General features: G+C 55.1%; 1 protein-coding gene across 1 annotated transcript in view; it reads left to right on the top strand.

Annotated features, from left to right (window-relative positions):
* Positions 1 to 17816, top strand: part of LOC137143693 (shootin-1-like) — a 38358-nt gene extending 20542 nt beyond the window's left edge. The window contains exons 7-17 of the mRNA XM_067533611.1: positions 308 to 389; positions 1625 to 1719; positions 4664 to 4810; positions 6290 to 6443; positions 7213 to 7345; positions 7729 to 7847; positions 9585 to 9697; positions 10339 to 10398; positions 12012 to 12183; positions 13132 to 13303; positions 16223 to 17816. Coding sequence (XP_067389712.1) covers positions 308 to 389; positions 1625 to 1719; positions 4664 to 4810; positions 6290 to 6443; positions 7213 to 7345; positions 7729 to 7847; positions 9585 to 9697; positions 10339 to 10398; positions 12012 to 12183; positions 13132 to 13289 — 1233 coding nt within the window. The 3' untranslated portion in view covers positions 13290 to 13303; positions 16223 to 17816. The remainder of the gene's footprint in view (positions 1 to 307; positions 390 to 1624; positions 1720 to 4663; positions 4811 to 6289; positions 6444 to 7212; positions 7346 to 7728; positions 7848 to 9584; positions 9698 to 10338; positions 10399 to 12011; positions 12184 to 13131; positions 13304 to 16222) is intronic.
* The last annotated feature ends 2832 nt before the right edge of the window (positions 17817 to 20648 follow it).

Genomic DNA, 20648 nt, shown 5'->3' with positions numbered 1-20648 from the left:
TCAACCTGCTGTAGGAAGCAGGAGACCCCCTAGTTACAGGCCTGCTGGGTGCCAGACCGTCCTCCTGGCTCTTTGCTGCTGAGAGGGTGCAAATTCCCTGGAGATCTGGGCGCGGGGGAGAGCCCTACCAGATCCAAAGGCCTGTCTGCATAGCCACCAGTCCTCCCCTGGGGTGAACGCTGCCCCTCATAGGTGCAGGGGGTGGGTCAAGCCCGGGATCTGTTCAAGTCCATGGGCCACTGAAGTTAATGGGGCTGAGTTTGATGTAAATAAAGAACTGGCTGCAACCCCAGGTGTCCTGCTGCAGGTGGAAGAGGAGCGACTGGAGAGGCGCTCCCTGCAGATGGCGATGGACAGGAGTCAGAAGGCCCTGAAGATACTCAAGAGAGGTGAGTCGGCAGCACCGTTGTGGCAGAACAGCTCCGGTGCCTTGTTCTCATTGGAAAGCTGCCTTTTCGCCATTGCGAAAACTTCCCCAAACTTTTCACGTTTCCCTTTTGTTGTCCAGTGAAACCAACGGATGAAAACTTTTGCCCTTTTTGTTTGTTTTCCTTTGTTTTTCAGTTTATGCTTTTTTCCTCCCCTTTTTCCATGGCAAAATGGGGGGAGGGAAGGAAGACGTTGGGGGAGGCAGAGGAAAACCAGAGAAACAAAAAGAAACATGCCCTTCCCCCACCCAAAAATGTGAATCGGACAATTTTCAGAAATGGAATTTTTCAGAGCAGGTTTTCTCAAGGTTAAAAAACACCCGACACGTGGGAAATGGTTCCTTCTGGAAACCTGGGGAATGGAAATCCAGATCAGAATTTTTTAAATGCTCTGCAAACCTTTTCCCCCATTTTCCAAACCGCTCCAAGTCCAGATCACTGAGCACAACTTGGGCCAGGTTTACCCCGCCTGTCTCTCAGCTGCTGTTGGTGGAGTGTCCTGTGAACCTGCTCCAACGTGTGTGTTTGGGTTGGTTTGGTTTTTTTTCCTTTCTGTGTCCTGTCCCCTCCACTGTGTCCGGAGCACGCTCCTCGTTTCCCATTCGTCTGTCAGTTCGTTCCCAGAGCTTGGCCATGACTTGAAGAGGGCAGATGAGATCACTGGGTTTGTTTTGATGAGCACCTAGATGTTTAGCCAGGGTCTGACCCACTCCAAATATCTTCTCAAAAGCACCTGTGAGGCTAAGGAGCCGGCGTCCCACGGAGCTCCTGATGAAAATCTTTGGCGAGAGCTCCTGCCTGAGCCCATCGAGGGACCTTTCTGGGCCCCGTTGCTGTTCTATCTCCCCATCTTTAGTGGGTTTCCCTTCCCATGGCCCTGTGAGGTAGGGCGGTGTTGTTACCCATTGTACAGAAGAGAGGCGGGGGCACAGGGAGACCCAAGGGCTGGCTAGGTTGCAGCTAGAGGTGTCCTCTCCGGTTCAAGCAGACAGGTCCACGCTCGCTCCGGTAGCTGAGCCTCTCACCCGGCTCCAGGAGCTGGGGCTTCACCAACGCTCCCGTTGAGGCCCAGGGTTGAATTTGCCCCCGGTGTCTCACCGAGCTGGACTCCCCCCGGTTGGTCGGTGCCGTGGCCGGTGCCCCAGCGACGCATGTGGCGAGAAGCTGAGCGATGGCTCTTCCCTCCCCCCCGGCAGTGTCCCAGATGGTCACGCAGGATTACAGCGACGCCGTGCAGCAGCTGGAGTTGGAGCAGGACCTGAGGCAGCACGCCGAGGTCTTTGCCCACAAGGTAGGTGAAGGCGCAGGGGCCGCGGCTGGAGAGGGAGGGGAAAAGAAGACGTGGGAGGGAGGCTGGGGGGCGGGGTAGGAGGAACCGAGCGCAACGCTGGAGTCCTCTCCCCTGCTCTGTGGGTGACCCTCAGTCCTGTCCGACATCTCCCCTGGTGCTGGATGGAGGAAGCGGTGTTACGCAAGGCCTTGAGGAGGAGGGCAAGGGACGGGGCGGGGGGGTTGGAAGTGAGCGAGTGACACGGACAGGGCAGTGGGCAAGGAGAGTGAGTCTAGGTTTGGCCAGCCCCGTGCGTAAGGCACCGACCGGAAACCCCGCCCCACCGAACCCGGGACCGTCAGCACAAGGGCCGGTACCCGGAGCGCAGGGCGGAAACTAACCAGCACGCCCGAGGGTGATCCTTCCACTCTCTTTAAACACCTCCCTCTCTGCCCCCCCTACTGCACCCTGCACACCGGCCTGGCCTGCTCCGCCTGCTGCTGGCAACTCCCACACTCCCTGCCCTGGACACCTCGTGGGTATCGCCTGCCCCCCAGCCCCATGTGACCGGCCTTCCGCAGCCTCTACTGCCGTCTGCTAGCAGCCCAGCCTGCCTCGGAAAAGTGCAGGGGTGAAAGGGTTAATGGCTCTACCCACATTACATCAGGACATGTTTGGACTGGCACCAAATCCTGGCCTCAGTGACACCCATGCCAGCCCTGCTGCCCTGAGTGCGTTTCCTCCCGTGCAAGTGGTTGGCCCTAAATTGGACAGCCGTAAACCCTGTTCATGACACACAAGTAGGACTACACCCTGGCTCCCTGCCCCGGAGCCAGGCTGGCCCCGCAGGACTGACAGGAGTAAAAATAATTTGAATTCGTGCCCCTCAACGAATGCCAGAGAAAATGAGGTAGGATCAGAGGCTAAAACAGGGAAAGAACAAGTTAAAATTATTTCGACAAGCTACATGTCTTTAAGTCACCAGGGCCTGATGAAATACATCCTAGAATACTCAGAATGCTGACTGGGGAGATCTCTGAGCCATTCGCGATTATCTTTGAAAAGTCCTGGACGATGTGAGAGATTCCTGAGGACTGGAAAAGGGAAAATATATACAGTGCCCATCTACAAAAAGGGGAATAAGGACAAGCTGGGGAATTACAGACCAGTCAGTTTAACTTCAGTACCCAGAAGAGTAATGGAGCAAATAATTAAGCAATCAATTTGCAAACACCTAGGAGATAATAAGGTGATAAGTAACAGCCTGCAGGCATTTGTCAAGAACAAATAGTGTCAGACCAACCTGATAGCTTTCTTTGGCAGGGTAACAAGCCTTGTGGATGGGGAGAAGTGGTAGGTGTGGTATATCTTGACTTTAGTAAGGCTTTTGATACTGTCTCTCATGACCTTCTCATCCACAAACTAGGGAAATACACCCTAGCTGGAGTTACTATAAGGTGGGTGCATACCTGGTTGGAAAACCATTCCCAGAGAGTAGTTATAAGTGGTTCACAGTCACGTTGGAAGGGCATATCGAGTGGGGTCCCACAGGGATCAGTTCTGGGTCTGGTTCTGCTCCGTATCTTCATCAATGATTTAGATAATGGCACAGAGAGCACACTTACAAAGTTCGTGGGTGTTATCAAGCTGGGAGGGGTTACAAGTACTTTTGAGGATAGGAATAAAATTCAACATGATCTGGACAAACTGGAGAAATGCTCTGAAGTAAATACGATAAAATTCAATAAGGACAAATGCAAAATACTCCACTTGGGAAGGAACAATCAGTTGCAGACATACACAAGGGGCAATGACTGCTTAGGTAGGAGTGCTGCGGAAAGGGATCTGGGGGCCATAGCGGATCACAAGCTAAATATGAGTCAACCGTGTAACACTGGTGCAAAAAAAGCAAACCTCGTTCTGGGCTGCATTAGCAGGAGTGTTGTAAGCAAGACACGAGAAGTAATTCTTCCGCTCTGCTCTGCATTGATAAGGCCTCAACTGGAGTATTGTGTCCAGTGCTGGGCACCACATTTCTGGAAAGATGTGGACAAACTGGAGAAAGGCCAGAGAAGAGCAACAAAAATGATCCAAGGTCTAGAAAACATGACCTGTGAGGGAAGATTGAACAAACTGGATTTGTTTAGTCTGGAGAAGAGACGACTGAGGGGGGACATGATCACAGTTTTCAAGTACATAAAAGTTTGTTACAAGGAGGAGGGAGAAAAATTGTTCTCGTTAACCTCTGAGGACAGGACAAGAAGCAATGGGCTTAAATTGCACCAAGGGTGGTTTAGGTTGGACATCAGGAAAAACTTCCTGCCAGGGTAGTTAAGCACTGGAATAAATTGCCCAGGGAGGTTGTGGAATCTCCATCGCTGGAGATTTTTAAGAGCAGGTTAGACAGACGCCTGTCAGGGGTGGTCTAGATAACGCTGAGTCCTGCCTTGAGTGCAGGGGACTGGACTAGAAGATCTCTCGAGGTCCCTTCCAGCCCTACACCTCTGTCATTCTATGATTCTCCCCAAGTGCCTGGTCCAGTGCGCAGTGAAGTCAGCGGAAGCTCCTATTGCGTTGACCAGGCTGTGGGGCAGAGCACGTTCTGTGCACGATGCTCCGAGCGCTTCCTAGTGGAATCGTTTTACAGATACCGATGGAGAGGAGAAGGGACTTGCCCTGGGCCACCCAGTGGGCCAGTGGCAGAGCCGGGAGCAGAGCCCAGTGACTGCTTAGTTCACAGCCCAGCTTCCAAAAGCAGCAGAAACTCCCGTCGCTCGCTGCGTTGCCCGGCAGTGACTCTGAACGCCCCCGGGAGCAGAGCTGGGCTGACCAGTCGCTTGGCTGCGTCGAGGCGCACATTAAAGCAAAGCAGCTGGGTAACGCGGGGCAGCGGGCTGAGTTCAGGGCTGGGCACGGCACCCAGGAACCCTCGACTGAACACTCCCCCCCCGTGTCTTGGGCGCAGATGCTGGTGAAGCAGAAGGAAGCCAACAGGCAGAGCATGATCCTGCTGCAGAAAGTGGGACCCAACGGCCAGCTGCTCCAGGCCCTGGACGAGGTGGCTAACCTGACGCGGATGCTGGAGGAGGCCAAGCAGGAGCGCCAGGAGAAGGTCAGCGAGCGTCTCGGTAACCGGGGACGGCCTGGAGCCGCAGCGAACCGCAGCATTAGCCTGGTGGAAAGTACCAAGGCAGCTCCAAGCTGCAGCAGTGGGAAGGTCAGGGCGATCCGCTGCCCCATCCACCTACCCTGCCACCCCCCTTAATCTGCTTGCTGAGCTGGGGGATCTCCAGCGGGTGCCGCCCGGAGAGCAGCAGGGACCTTTGTGCGGGCCTGGGAGTGTCCCTTGGTGCTGCAGATTCCCAGCACCGGGAGTAGGGCTGGTTGTCAGCCCATCTCGGGTCCCTGCAGCTCTGGGGGTGGGGGATTGTGTAGGCAGGGTTTGGGGCCAGCTGCACCTCGGACCCCTTCTCTCTAAGTGCTTCCTCCCGCCAGGGCTCGGGCCCCGGGCCTCCACCCATCCCGGGATGGAATCCAGGCCGGGTCCCCAGGCTCCGGCCCCGTGTGTCCCCACAATGGGCTCCCGCCCTGCCAGTCGGCCCTGGGGGAGTTGGACCCACACAGTCTCTTCCACCCCACGTGCTGCTGAATGGCCCAGCAGAAAGGTCAGTGCTGCTGAATGGCCCAGCAGAAAGTGTCTGCCCTGCATTGTGAGCCTGGGTTTACCAGGGCGGGAGCCGGGTCGCACAGCCGCACTCACACGTCCGCACTGCGCTGCCCAGGCCTTCTGACTCCGGTCTGCAGCATGAGCTGCATCCACACCGCACAGTGACAGGCCCTGGACCCGAGTCACGGCAGGGCTGGGGTTCTGACCCCCCTCCCGGCAGGGCCTGGGTCCTCAGGGCTTGCTGACCTGAGGCAGACTGATTTGTGTGTGGACGGAAGCAGGGCTTGGGCTCAAACCTGAGTGGGAGCCTGGGCTTAGTGTTCTGTGTAGACATACCCAGGGAGGCCTCACTTCTCCCAGACTCCCCACCTCTGGGCACAGGCGCTCAGCCTGCTCCCCAGAAGTCCCTGCCTTTCCCCTCTGCCTTGTCCCCCTGGGACTGGCTTTTATCCCCCCGCCCCGCCCAAAGGTCCGGCCTTTCCCACTCAGATCCTCCCTGGGCTCACCAGCAAGCACCCCAGGGCCCAGCCGGCCTCTTGAGCCCAGCCTGATCGCAGAGAAAACCTCCAAGTGACTGGGCTGGGGCGGTCCCCTAAGTGCTGCTAACTGGGGCGACCTGGGGCGACGGGCCCCACTCCTGCACGTGCTCCGTAACCGTGGGGTCCCAGAGCAAACCCCACACGACAATCAGCCTGATGGAGGGTGGAGGATTGTATGTCCAGGCGGCCCCGGGGGTGTCCCAAGCGGCCTCTCTCCAAGCAGCTGGGCTGTGGCGGGCAGACACGTGGCCCGGTGCCGGCGTGGCCAGCTGGGGAGCGCGGTGTGTCCCTCGGGGGGACGGCTGCAGGGCTCAGCTCCGAGAGGGGGATGAGACCAGGTCTCCCAAGCTCTGCCCTGCGCCTCTCTTCTCTTCTGCCCCCCCAGGTGAAGGCTCTGGAAGAGCAGCTAGAGGGGAGACCACGGCAGGAGGAGCTGGGCGCAGTCCAAGCATCCCTGGCTGCAGCCGAAGCACAGACGCTTCAGCTGGGGAAGCAGCTGCAACAGGCGGAGGAGAGGAACGTGGTGTTGGAGGGGAAAGGTACGTGCTCTCATCCCCGGCTCCTGGACCATCCTGCCGGACCCAATCCTCGCTCCCTGCTCTGGGCCCCCCAAGGGGAGCCAAGGCGCTAGCCAGGCCCTGGCGGGATCTTAGGTTCCCCTCCACGCCGAGGGTCCTTCCCCCACCTCTCGGGAAGAGGCTGGGCATTAACGGGAACGTTGCAGCTGCTGGAGTCCCGCGGCGCAGTTCAGAACCTCAGGCCCTTCCCCGGCCCCCCACGGCTCAGGCTGTGCAGAGCCCCAGAGCTGGGGCTTCAGCTCCTCGCAGGGATGAGACCCCCAGACCCGGAGCTGCATTGCAAAGCTCTCCAAGTTTCGGGGGCATGCAGATCCGGCTGGTGGGTGGGGGCGTGATCCGGGCCCAGCTCTTTACAGGGTTAAGACCCGCTTTGCTCGACCCTCTCCCCACCCCAGCCTCGCCTCCCCTCCCGTTCCCCCATCGCCCAGTCCTGCTGCCCCACGGCCCTCCTGCCCCCCTTCTCATGTGCAATGGCGTGACCTCCCTCCCGCCCTGGATGGATGCTGTGTATTTTTTCTAATGCAAATTAGCAACTGGAAACGTGATGGAGGAGCCAGCGCCGTGTGACCAGCCCGCTGTCCATGGGCCAGGTCTCCACGGGCCAGCGTCTGGGGGGGAGCGGGGGGAGGACATGAGAAGGGCCGTTCTGGGTCAGGCCGACGACCCATCGAACCCAGGATCCGTGGCCGCACTGAGCTCTGAACGTATTCCCAATTGCATTCGATTCCAGTGAAATTACTAGAAGAGAAACTGGAGACGGCTGGAGCCCCGCCTTCCGAACCTGATCAGCCAGAAGTGGCTCCGCCCCCCCCCCCCCCCCCGCCACCTCCTCCGCCACCGCCGGCGTCTTCCGCTCCTGTGGAGTAAGTGACACCCACGCCCAGAGCTTCCCGTGCAGACACCGCTGGCCCTAAGGGAGTCAGCAGCTGGCCGTCAGTCAGAGCCCATCCACGGGGGTGGGGGGGGATATTGCACCCTCCTAGTCCATGCATGGCATACGCCCATGCCACTGTTTTCTGCGTACCAGCGGTTCTCAGCCTTTCGTGACTCGGGGCCCACGTGTAACCCTGGACGGCCTCGCGTGAACCAGGCAATAGCTTGCGTGCAAAAGCCACCTGGGTTAGTAAATGGTTATTGCCGTAACACGTACGCCGCACGCCACGGGGAAGAAGTACGAAATCAGCGCCCAGGGCTTTGCCTAGCAGCGGCTCCCCCCTCCAGGCCTTGTGACCTCCCGGTGCTGCAGGTTTGGCCTGGCCCCCCCTGCCAAGGACCAGCCAGGTCCAATTTGTGCGAGCAGCCCGGCCACTCAGCGCATGGGATCGAAGCGCCGCTCGCTCCGATTTGACCCAGCCAGCCTGCATCGTCATGGAGGGGCGGCTGGGCCAAACCTGAGCCGCGCTGCGACCTCATGCACCAGGTCACAACACCCAGAGCGGGCAGCTAAGCGCAGCCGTCCCCGGGGTGGGGCGGAGCCGCAGGAGCTGCTGCTGCAGGGTGAACGCGAAGCAGGCTCTGTACCTCTCACCCGGGGCTTCCCACCTTCCCCCCAACTGACGACAGGACCCACCCCAGACCTCCCCCCCCCCGACCCCTTTGACACATTCCTGCACCCGTTTGGGTCGTGAGCCACGGGCTGAGAAACCTTGTTCTGAACGCCTCGGGGAGGAGGGGATGTTCGGTGCTAGAGGACAGATGCTAGTTACTGGACAGACGGTCCCTCCCCGGTTCCTCTGTGATGCATCCCGAGAGCAGAGAAGTGGGGGCGATCATCGAGTGACCCATCCCGTTCTGGATGAGCTGGTCACAGGGGAATGGGTCCAGGGGAAAGAGAGTCCAGTGGTGTTAGCTGGAGAATCAGGTTTGATTCCCTGCTTCCTCTGTGATCTCAACCAGGTCACTGAGGCCCAGACCCTTATAGGTCTTTAGGCACCAACTCTCCTTGATTTTATCTTTGCTTTGGACCTCTCTGTGTGCCTTTGTAATAGGGGTTAGAGAATAAGTACCCTCAGATTTTGGCAATAAGTACCAGAGATAGCAAGAGGAAGGGTGCATGCAGCTGCCACACACAGAAATGCAGTAAGTCAGCTTCCATAGCCTTGCCGTGTGTCCTGGACAAGCCTGCTTCCCCTAGGTAAACGCGGGCTCTTCATGCCGAGGGAGGGTGCCCTGGTGTGTGTGAAGTGCTTGGCGCTGAGCTACGCTCTAGAAGGACAAAGTGTTACATGGGAGCCAGCATGGATCCTCTGCCTCTGACAGGGGCCAGCACCAAATGCTTCAGAGGAAGGCGTAAAAACCCCATAGTACAGATGTGGGATCATCTCCCCACCTTTCCACACACACTCAAACTGGTCTTTAACCGAGATCATCTTAAGCCCTGCAATACAAGGTTTAATATCCTGTCCGCACTTTGGCATCCACAGAAACATCCAACCCCTCTTTGAATCTTGCTCAGTTCTTGGCCTCAGTGGCATCCTGTAGCAGTGAGTTCCACAGGCTAATTACACACTGTGTGTACAAGCAATTTCCTTTGCTCAGGTCTGGCTCTAGCACCTCCCACTTTCCAAAAATGTCCCTTTGGTTCCTGTGATGTCACGTGGCCAGCCTGTGCCTCTCAGCAGTATCACCGCAGGGCTCTGGCTTCCCTTACTGGCCAACACTGAAGGCGATTGAAATACTGGCACCATTTTATGATCCACGTCCTTGATCCGTCACCCTTTGTGCTTTCTCCCCTGCTTTCCCATACTCTTAAAGGGCTGTGAAGTTACCCCATTAGTCACCTTCAGACCTCTCCTTTGCCGTAAAGCCGACAAAACACTTGCCGATAGCTAGGCGGCTGGTGCGCAGAGACCACTGCCTGTCATACTGAGCAGTATTGTCTCATGGTTTCCTTGTGCCCCCCCCCCCCCCCTGTCTGTCTGTCTGTCTCCATCTTTCGTCTCTTGTCTTATGCTTAGATTGGTATCTCTTTGGGGCAGGGGACCATCTTTTTGTTCTGTGTTTGTACAGCGCCTAGCGCACGGGGGCCTGGTCCATGACTGGGGCTCCCAGACACTGTGGAAATACAAATAATCATCACCTTCACCCTTCCCGCGTGTGCAGGCCAACCTGCTACCGACGACGTGAAAGCTCGAGCCGTGGAGGAGATGATGGCCAGGATCAAGAGCGGCGTTGCCTTGAGACCAGCAAAGAAGGACGTGACTGCGTTGTCCCAGGTAAACAGAGGCACCAGGGTGTGGGAAGGGAGGTTTGGGTCTCCCCCAGACCAACCTGGCACCCCCTCCCCCGTGACTGCAGCCCCCTGATGTTGATGCCGCTGGTAATATCAAGTGTCACGGGGTGTGGAAAACATATTTCATGGGGACCGGACTTGGGCAGGGAGAAGAGGAGCGGAGCGGGATAATGGGTCTCTCACCTTGGTTCCAATCCAGCCTGGGGCTTGAGGGGCAGTTGGCTGGCTCCAGGAGGGAAATAGGACAATGGGGTGCAGGTCCTTTCCTCTGTACTGTGCTGCATCCGACCGGCCCTGGCTTGGGGAATGAGCTTTCCCCTCCCGCCCATCAGTCTGACTCCGGCGCGGGGCAGATAGATCTGAGGCTCTTTACCAGCTGATAACTGCCCAGAGAGCCATGTGACATGAGCGGGTGGTTTCCCAGCGGAGGGATGGCCACGTCACTGAATGCCTAGCTACGCCCGGCCCCAGCTGGCTGGCTCATTTAGCAGCCCCAGGAGAGAGGCCGAGGACTCGGGGCCGTTGGAGTATGAGCACCAGCTGTGCCTGTGTTGGGGGTGTGGGCGGGGGTAAAGCACTGAGGGGGAACAGCAGAATCCGCACTCAGGAGATCTCCTCTCTCAGGATCACTCAACAGCAGCCAGCAATCGCAAGAGCACGGTGATGGAGCTGCAAGGGATCCTGGTGGGTAGCTTGCGCCCTGAACTCGCCGTGCAGAGAGGCACCCGTGCATGGAGAGCCTTTCACCTTTGCACTCAGGTGTGGTCCTGCTCAGGACAGGTGCAGGCAGCTGCGCGCAAGGAAAGCCGGGCAAGGCGCGGAGTGCGGGAGAGCTCACTCCAGCAGGAATGTGCCTTCATCGAGCTGCTCCAGCCCGGAGGCCTCCCGTAGCTGAGACACAGGATGAGCATCACGCTTAAGCGCCTCCTCCTTCACACCCGTTCCCGGCCCCTTTTTCCTCTGGGCCCTTCTAACGCGCTTGCTGAGGGCAGAGGGCCTGACCTTTAATTTTACTCCCATGCCTTGAACCTCACACCCCTGCTGCTCTCCGCCGGGCCCTGGGCTGTAGATGCAGTGTTCCCTGCGCTGAGCGTTCCTTTAGCTGTGCTCCAAGCCTTTGAAAGTTTCCAAATTTTGCAGATGTGGGAGCCTCGTCTGTTGTACGTGATGAACATTTTCATCACCCTTGGAAACTCTTGATGTGAATTTCGGCCTCCCCCTCTCCCCCTTTTTTTTAATGAAAAGAGTTGCTCTCTGTTTTGGAAAGTTCCCCATTTCCCCTGTACGACGTACAGGGAGATATTCAACTGCTCATGCTGGCAGGACCTGAACCGTCCCGTTGTTCAGTGCATGATCCCTGCCGTGTTCACATGGCGAGAGGGAGAGGAGGGGGAAAAGGAAAGAAGCTTGATGATTTTGCCATCCCTTCATTTTCCTGGATTTGGAAAATCCACAGAAGCAGATTGACAGCAGAGGTTTTCAGCGCCGCCCACTGGGTCTTGACCTGGGGCACTTCTATGACTGTCTGTGAACCTGTCTCACTAGATGTGTTGAGTGGCTGTATGTGGGGGTGTTTTCTGGCTTGAAAGCTTATCACCGTTTCAGTGTGTCACTTACCCCTCTTGCAGCTGGATAAAAGCCTGCTATTGCTAAGTGGAGCTTCTCCATCAGCTCAAGGGGTAGAGGTCTGTGTGAAAGAGCTAATGTTCCTAGGGAGAGCAGGGGAAAAAATTTTTTTTTTTGACTAATAGATTATTAAAAGAAAAATGTGGCTTTGGTTGTCCCGAAACTGTTTGCAGACTTGACATAAATAGTTTCAGCCATTCACAAAACAGGCAGAGAAGGAGGAGGCGGTCATGCAGCACTCTCTCTCTCTCTCATACACACACACACCCTTTAATCTAGTGGTTAGTGTGCTCACCTGGGATATGGGACACTGGGGTTTGAATCCCCTCTCTCTCTGCAGCAAACTGGACACAGACTTTTTTTGATTTGCTGAACATTTTGAGAAAAGTCAGCTTGGGTTCCACCGGTCCCGATTTTTTGGAACTGCATCAAACCGAAAAGCCGGTTACTTGCCCAACACTAGCCCTCGGTTCAAACCTCCCTGCTGACCCGCGCAGAGTGTCCCATCAGCCCCTGTTGAGAAGTTCGGTCCCTTTAGGCAACTGGGCCATCAGCCTGAAGGGGTCTGTGAGTGTGAGCTGAGAGGACGGCGCACGCCGTCACTGGACGGAGGGGACTGTGTTTCCCAGTGTCCGTGCTGTCCGCCAACGTGCCTCGGTTTCCCTTCTCAGGGCACAATGAAAAGGCCTGTCAGAAAAACGAGCTGGCGTAAACGCAGCCAGAGGATCAGCGACAACCAGCTGGCGTCCATCCTGCAGAGACGGCGCAGGATGGTGGACTCCTCCGCTGCAGCCCAGCCCTCGCCGCTGCAGCCTGAGTTCAGAAAAGAGGCGCAGGCTCAAGGTGCAGTGACTTGTCCTGAGCTCTCCCAGACCCCATTCAGTAAGTCATCCAGCTGCCCTGCAGAGGGGGGGCTCTCCAAGAAGCCAGGTCCCGTCATGGCCGGAGCAGCCTTTTGCTTCGTGGAGCGCTGCACACCAGGGCCTGTGGTTGGTGCAGGCCACACCTTGCCATTTGAGAGGTAGCTGAGAGAAGCCGCATGGTCTACGTAGCAATTAAACTCCCAGGGCTGGCCCGCGTCAGCTGACTCAGGCTGGCTCGGGGCTGTTTAATTGCAGTGTAGACATCCCGGTGCTGGCTGGACCCTGGGACCCCGTGAGAGCAGAGCAGAGGGTCCCTCCCTGAGCTCAAACACCTACCCAGCAATTTTACAGCTCCACAGCCTGTCCGCTGACCTGGACCAGCTGCGGCTGTTTAAATGCTGTGTAGACCTGCCCTATGGGCCACTCCCTTTGAGCTAGCCCAGCTTCAGAATCGCTGCAGCTTTGTGTTTTACAGAAGGCTCTATTGTCTCACCGAAGCAGTAGTAGAATGAGCACAGTGTGGGGGCAGGACTCCTGGGGGGGGTTCATTGGCAGCTCTGCCACCGCCATGCTTTGCAGTCCTGGGCATGTCACTTTGCCTCACTTTTATATAGTCCTTGGAGATCTGTGAATGCAAAATATTCTCAGCAATTCATTATTTGTGAGGTTTGCTTAGCATTGTAAGTTTCAGATGAGGGAAGATGCATCAAGTCCTATTTTTCTGGCCTCGTCCAGATGATTATCTGCCATACCGGGGATGATTCGGCAGAGCAGATCAGGCCAGGATATTCGAACGGTCGCTGATTTTAGCTGCCGTTGGAGGGCGGGTTTGGCAGCTGATTGACTAGCTGGGGAACCTCAGAATAGCGGCATTCTGTGAATCATGGTTTTGTCACACCAGGTGTGTGTGGGTTTCTTGTTTTCTAAGGTGACAGTGAAATTGGCAACGTTGCATCCGTGCCGTGCCCAGAAGAGAATGCAGCCGCAGTCCAGTTGAGAGAGAGAGTAGCGCACCACCAGAAAAACAGGCGAAGGACTCTTCTGGATGGAGGAGGGGACAAGCCGGCACAGAGAGAGACTACTTGAGAACCAGCCGTCCGGTAAGAAACAGCCATGACAACCCACCCATTGGGGCTTTAGGAAGGGTTGGCTCTGGGACCTTCAACCCCAAAGCATAGACACCTGCCACGTGAGCTAAAGGAGTAACTCCACTAGCAGGCGGCAGTAGTAGGCAGGCAGACCCCAGGTAGACCAGCCACCCGGGGGGGAGGAGGAGGATGCCCGGATGAGAGACATGCTACATTTTAAGGCACTTGGAAGAGAGGAAGGTGATCAGGAACAGTCAACACGGATTCACCAAGGGAAAGTCATGCCTGACCAACCTGATTGCTTTCTATGATGAGGTGACTGGCTCTGTGGATGTGGGGAAGGCGGTGGATGTGATATACCTTGACTTTAGCAAAGCTTTTGATACGGTTTCTCACAGTATTCTTATCAGCAAGTTAAAGAAGTATGGGTTGGATGAATGGACTATAAAATGGATAGTGAACTGGCTAGAGCATAGGGCTCAACGAGTAGTGATCAATGGCTCCATGTCTAGCTGGCAGCCGGTCACAAGCGGAGTTCCCCAGGGGTCGGTCCTGGGGCCGGTTTTGTTCAACATCTTTATTAATGATCTGGAGGATGGGGTAGATTGCACCCTCAGCAAGTTTGCGGACGACACTAAGCTGGGGGGAGTGGTAGATACCCTGCAAGGTAGGGATAGGATACAGAGTGACCTAAACAAACTGGAGGATTGGGCCAAAAGAAATCTAATGAGGTTCAACAAAGAAAAGTGCAGGGTCCTCCACTTAGGAAGAAAGAATCCCATGCACAGCTATAGACTGGGGACCGACGAGCTGGGCAGCAGCTCTGCAGAAAAGGACCTGGGGGTAACGGTGGATAAAAAGCTGGATATGAGTCAGCAGTGTGCCCTGGTTGTCAAGAAGGCCAATGGCATATTGGGCTGCATTAGGAGGGGCATTGCCAGCAGGTCACGGGAAGTGATTATTCCCCTCTATTCGGCATTGGTGAGGCCGTATTTAGAATATTGTGTCCAGTTTTGGGCCCCCCACTACAAAAAGGATGTGGACAAGTTGGAGAGAGTCCAGCGGAGGGCGACAAAAATGATTAGGGGGCTGGAGCACAGGACTTATGAGGAGAGGCTGAGGGAACTGGGCTTGTTTAGTCTGCAAAAGAGAAGAGTGAGGGGGATTTGATAGCGGCCTTTAACTACCTGAAAGGGGGTTCTAGGGAGGATGGGGCTAGGCTGTTCTCGGTGGTGGCAGATGACAGAACAAGGAGCAACGGTCTCAAGTTGCAGGGAGGGAGGTCTAGGTTGGACATTAGGAAAAAGTTTTTTACTAGGAGGGTGGTGAAGCACTGGAATGGGTTACCTAGGGAGGTGGTGGAATCTCCATCCTTAGAGGTTTTTAAGCTGCGGCTTGACAAAGCCCTGGTTGGGATGATATAGCTGAGGTTAGTCCTGCTTTGAGCAGGGGGTTGGACTAGATGACCTCCTGAGGTCCCTTCCAACTCTAATATTCTATGATTCTATGATTCTATGATACACAAGTGTGTGCCAACAGTCATTGTCTGGGAATTTCATTCTGGTTCGTTTCAGGATTTTCCCCAGAGGCTAGCGTGTGCCTGGCGTATCAATCCGTGTCTGTTGCTGGGGGGGGGGGAAAGGAGGGGAGTAGGAATTACAGCCTCAGTGGGGTAGCGAAGCACCGGGGGGCACAAAGAGAGGGGCGAGCGAGGGCTAGTTGCTGCACACCTGCTCCAGAAACATGGCAGAGCTCTGCCTCAGAATGCTTCTAGTCTAATCATCTGCGGGACCTTTGCCACGGACTCCAGACCCTGCGGGTCCAATCCAGAAAGGTGCTAGGGCCCTACAGCCCCACGACAGGTGCTGGGAGATGCTCGGGCTCCAGGGATTTGGCCCTTGATTGGATGCAAAGGGTGAAAGGAGGGGTCCCCGCGAGAGGACAAGGGTCGCGCTGGCAGGTGGTGAGTCGAGATGAATGTCGTGGTCCCTTCTGAGGAGCTCCTCCGTGGGTCTGTGGGCACAATGCCCAGTGTGAAGGCTGCCACAGCTGGGCCCTGATCCTGGGCCCACTGAAAGCAGTGTCAGAGCTCTCGTTGGCCCAGCTTCAACAGCTCAGGATCAGGCCCCGGGACTTTTATTTGGCTCTGTGTCAGCCTTGAGTCCCGACTAGCACAGAGAAGAGTGAAAGCCTGCTCTAGATCAGCCTGACCGCCCCCCCTACGGTTACAGACTAGAGGCTGCCATCCGGGACTCCACGGGCACCCCGGCCATAGACTGTGGGGAGGGTGCACGAGGGGTGGAATCCTGGCCCTAGCGAAGACGGTGGGAGTTTTGCCACTGACAATGGGGCCAGTTTCGTCCAAGGGATTTAGTTGTGACTTACACTTGTGGGAGGTTTTTGAAATGACAGTAAATCAGAGAATCACAGAAAATGAGGGTTGGAAGGGACCTCAGGAGGTATCTAGTCCAACCCTCTGCTCAAAGCAGGACCCGCCACCACTAAATCATCCCAGCCAGGGCTTTGTCAAACCGCAGCTTAAAAACCTCTCAGGATGGAGATTCCCCCACCTCCCTAGGTAACCCATTCCAGTGCTTCACCACCTCCTAGGGAAAAAGCTTTTCCTAATATCCAACCTAGACCTCCTTACATCTCTGCCAGGGAGGACGGGTGTGTGGGTAAGGCTCTAGCATGGAATTCTGGAGAGCTGGGTTCGGGCTCTGGCATTGAATCCCTTGGTCTCGCTGCACCTCAATTTCCCATCTATAAAATGGGGCTAATAGTCCTTCCTTTGCCTGTTGAATTGCAAGGTTTTGGGAGCAGGGCCTGGTTCTTATGAAGTATTGGTCTGGTACAATGGGGTCCCACCCTCGTGCACCAGGGACTACCACATTGCCACGTTGCAACGTTCTAAACATGTGTCTCTTTCAGGTTGCACCACAATACCCTCACGACCGCCTGCTCTACCCCTTGCATTACCTGCACCACCTGTGTATCTTTCAGTCACACAGACTTTCAGTTCATGATCACGTCCTTTCCCAGCTGGCTTATTATCCCGAAGTGCAGTCAGACGAACAGCCCGCTTGTTTGGTCATCCTAACTTGCTCCGTTTGCCTCCATGGTTGCTGGGGAGCACAGCCAGGAATCTTAACACCGACAACATTCCTATTGTGGCGTTTGTCTTGGCCCGTGGAACTTGGTTTTGTTGACCGGCATTTGTAACAATCACCCACCCCTGTGGATCAAATCTCCTTGTCCCATCAGTTGCCTCCTCTTGGTGCTGCTGCCTTTGTGCCTTGCTTACACAGATTTGGGCCCAGACTCAGAGCAATATCCTTGTTTTCTGGGGCCAAACATCAATTCACACTCTTCTGAGGACTGCTGCAGATAAAGAAGGTTGCAGCTTGGGGGCGCATCCTGAGCTGCTGTGACAATAACAGACCCAGCTGAATGCACTCAGCCCTGGCCAGCCGTCCTGTCTTTCTCTTCCCCCTTGGCAAGACGATGACTTTTTTTTTCCTTCTATGCAGAATATTAATTAGGGAAGTGAATTGATTTGATGCCTCCAGACATAGAGGTTTTTAAGCTGAGGCTTGACAAAGCCCTGGCTGGGATGATATAGCTGAGGTTAGTCCGGCTTTGAGCAGGGGGTTGGACTAGATGACCTCCTGAGGTCCCTTCCAACTCTAATATTCTATGATTCTATGATTCTATAGGGATTATCCTAAACTAACCATATGGTTCACCATAAAACCCTGGTTATGGGCATCCTCAACATTTTGGAGAAGCTCTGATTCGGATCACTGGAGCTCTGGGACATCTCTGTAATGATCAGAAATGGAGTTGGGAGCTCCAAATCAGTCCTTAGAAGAGAATTTCCCTGGGGATCTTTAGCAGGACGTCTACATGTCAGATTGCAATGCTCAAATCAGCCCTTGTTGCAGTGTAAATGCCTGGATGGGTGGAATAGATGATACATTAAATAGGCATTTACTTGCCTAGCTGCCGAGGTGAGCATCTTGGGGGATCTGAGTGTCCTTCTACAATGCCCCACGTTTGAAATTTGAGCTCTGCACCTTTTAACCAGACAAACGGTCACAGCAAAGGGCTAAAGAGACAGAAATGGAATTTGCATGTACACAGCTTAGATCATTCGGCAGTTTCCATGTTGTGCAGATTGTCAAGTTGTCTGGAGTGGCTCATGAGCACCGCCCTCAGGAAAGACCGTGACGAAGCAGCTCACAAACCCCTCGCTAGTTGTGAGTTCTAGACTTCGCCTTCACCAACCAAGTATCACGTGTGAACTCCTCAAGCACCATGACAGCCTTAACACGGCGTCATCGACAGTCCGCTGGGGTGTGTCAGTCCATCTTGCCACCCAGGCAAGCTTGCCTTTGTGATAGCTGATCCCTTACACCAAAAGTCACAACAATATTTAGGTCACTCCTAGTCCCAAAGGGCCAGTCACTTACTCCAAGTCAACTGCACCTCAGATCCTATACCAAAGACAATGCTTGTAGCCAATCCTATCATTAAAGATTTATTAACTAAGAAAAAGACATGAGTTCTTTACAAGGTTAAAGGCGGTAAACCTACACACACAAATGCATTACAGTATTCCGTTCTAAAAGGTAATAGAAGCAGCTGTTATGTGAAAGCGCTATATGTCCTTTAGCACTAACCCAGGCCAAACAGTTGGGGATCCCTTGCTTATGCTTAGAAGTCCTCACCCCTCAGAGTTCAAGCAGTATAGCGATACAGTTTCATCTGATCAGGGATTTTTATTCCCTTCTCTCAGAGTTTCAAGCCGATGGGACAAGTGCTTGTGCACATCTCTTTGTGGGCATGTAGGGAGCATTCAACAAAGATTTTTGTCCACTGATGTTCCACACTGGCTTGTCTAGTGTCTCTGGGCCTTCTTTTGTTGGAGCAGAGATGACACTGGTCATGGTAAACCAGTATTTCACACTTGGTACTGCATCTCTCCTGCTGGTGTGGGTTAACAGGTTTAGAGCAAACACATTTATAGGTACAGAGGAAACACTTATATATTGCCTTATAACATGGGGTGCAGACTTTAGTAGGGGTTTCAGGCCCTTTATTTGTAGTACCTCATCCTAATGTTGGGGTGCCCTTCCCCCCATAGGTTTTTAACCTTTTTACCTTAAGCTTATTAGCATATACTTCAATTAGTTACCATGGCACTCTTCTGGTCAGATATCTGCTGATGTCTCTGACTCAAAATATCCAAAGCTGCTATAGACGGGCGGTTACCCCTCAGCAGCTGACTCATTACAGCATTCTATCTTGTGATATCTTATGACCGAGGATTACTCTCGTCTTGGTTAGTTACTCATGCTAAGGTTTTTTGGCCTTAGGCTTTAATTAATTTAGCTAAGGCATTGTCTACACTAGACAAATAAATTGACCTAACATAGGTCGACTTACAGCCACCTCAGTAATTACGGCGGGGGCTGATGTTCACACGACCCTCCTTGGGTCGGTGCAGCGTGTCTCTCTCACCCACTCACCTTTCCCTGCCAGGAGTCAGCCCCGGGCTTCTCCCCTCCCTGTTCCCAGAGGGAAGCCACCCGGGACTTCTTGCCCCTGAGGACTGGGATCCAGCCGCCTGGGCTTCTTGCCCCACTCCCGGCCCAGTGGAGAACAGCTCCTCACCTCTCAGGGGGGCTTTCTTATCAATTTCACCACTCCAACCCGAAGTGAAATTGACAAGAATGACAGCCTCATGGCAGATGTAAAGGACAAGGGACGCGGCCTGTACATTGACACTGCGTCACCCTAACTAAGCCGCCATAAGCCCTACACCTCTCGTAGAGGTGGTTTTATGATGTCAGCATAGCAGGGGAGTTACATCGGTACAAGCCCACTGTTTTGTCAACAAAACTCTCTAGCGTAGACCAGCCCTGAGCTATTATCTTACAGGGCTTGAGGCGTGTAGGCTCATTGCATGACTACCTTCACTTATACTTATGCCTCCCCTAGCAAATACCTATAGGCCACAATAGACTCAGGGAGCTCACTCTGTTTAGCTCAACCCAGAGACGGTGGGGACGGGGAATGACTTGATTGTAGTCTATAAGTCCATACACGGGGAACAAATATTTAATAATGAGCTCTTCATTCAAGCAGAGACAGCTATAACACGCTCCAATGGCTTGACGTTAACGTGAGAACTGCCATACAGGGTCAGACCAATGGTCCATCCGGCCCAGTCTCCTGTCTTCCGACAGTGGCTAATGCCAGGTGCTTCCGAGGGAATGAAGACAACAGGTCATCATCAAGTGATCTAATTGAAGCTAGACAAATTGAGACTGGAAATCAGGAGTAAATTGTTAAAGGTGCGAGTAATTAATCCTTGCATTAATTGACATGGGGTTGCGGTGGATTCTCCAACACTGAAAATGTTTAAATCAAGATCGGCTGTTTTACCAAAACATCTGTTCTAGGAATTCTTTTGGGGCAGGTCTCTGATTTGTGTTATATACGGGGTCAGACTAGATGATCACAATGGTCCCCTTCTGCCCTTGGAATCCATGAATGGGTCTTCGGGTCAGCGAAGCCCGGTCGCGTCTGAAAGCGGGTGAGAAAAATCTGACCCGGGAAGTGCTCCTCGGAGCTGGCGTGCAGCAGCGGGGGGAGATCAGACGGGGCCTGACTGCAGCCAGCAGGGGCAATGCCTGGGTGAGGGCCCGCGGCTGCTCCAGACCGCAAAGCAGACGGGCACACGGTAGCCTCCCCCCAGACTGTAGAACATCCCAGCCAAGCGCAACAAGCCCGTCCCCTGGGCTGCGCAGTCCCCTGCCCGGCGGCACCAGCCTAGGACCCCCAAGGCACTCAGATGTGGTCACAAGCCCAGCGGGGAGTGCGCTCTCCCCCCCCCCACAGACTGGCCCCCTCCCCTTGGGTTGGGAGGGGGTCCGGGGGGGAACGTGCTCCCCCACAGACCGGCCCCCCTATGGGTGGGGAGGGGGTCCGGGGGGGTGTGTGGCCCCAGAGAGGCAGGGGTGCAGAGGGGAGTGCAGTCCCCAGAGACCTGCCCCCCCCATGGGAAAGGAGGGGGCATACAGCCCCCCCAGACCAGCCCCCCATGGGAGAGGGGGATCCCGGGGGGAGAGCAGGCCCCCCCCAGACCGGGCCCTCATGGGAGAAGGGGGCCGTGGAGGGGGAGTACAGCCCCCCACAGACCAGCCCCCCATTGGTTGGGAGGGGACCCGAGGGGGAGTGTGTCCCCCCACCCATGGGCCCCCCATTGGGGGCGGGGCTTCTGGGCTTTTACTGTCGACCAAACAGTGCCTGCCCCGCCCCTCCCCTCCCTGCCCCGCCCCTTTAAGGCCGG

Source organism: Emydura macquarii, unplaced genomic scaffold, assembly GCF_026122565.2.
Source record: "Emydura macquarii macquarii isolate MOO-44397 ecotype Brisbane River unplaced genomic scaffold, CSIRO-AGI_Emac_v2 contig_3345, whole genome shotgun sequence".
NCBI lineage: Eukaryota > Metazoa > Chordata > Testudines > Chelidae > Emydura > Emydura macquarii.
Note: the sequence above shows the minus strand (reverse complement) of the source record. Positions and strands in the feature narration are given on the sequence as shown.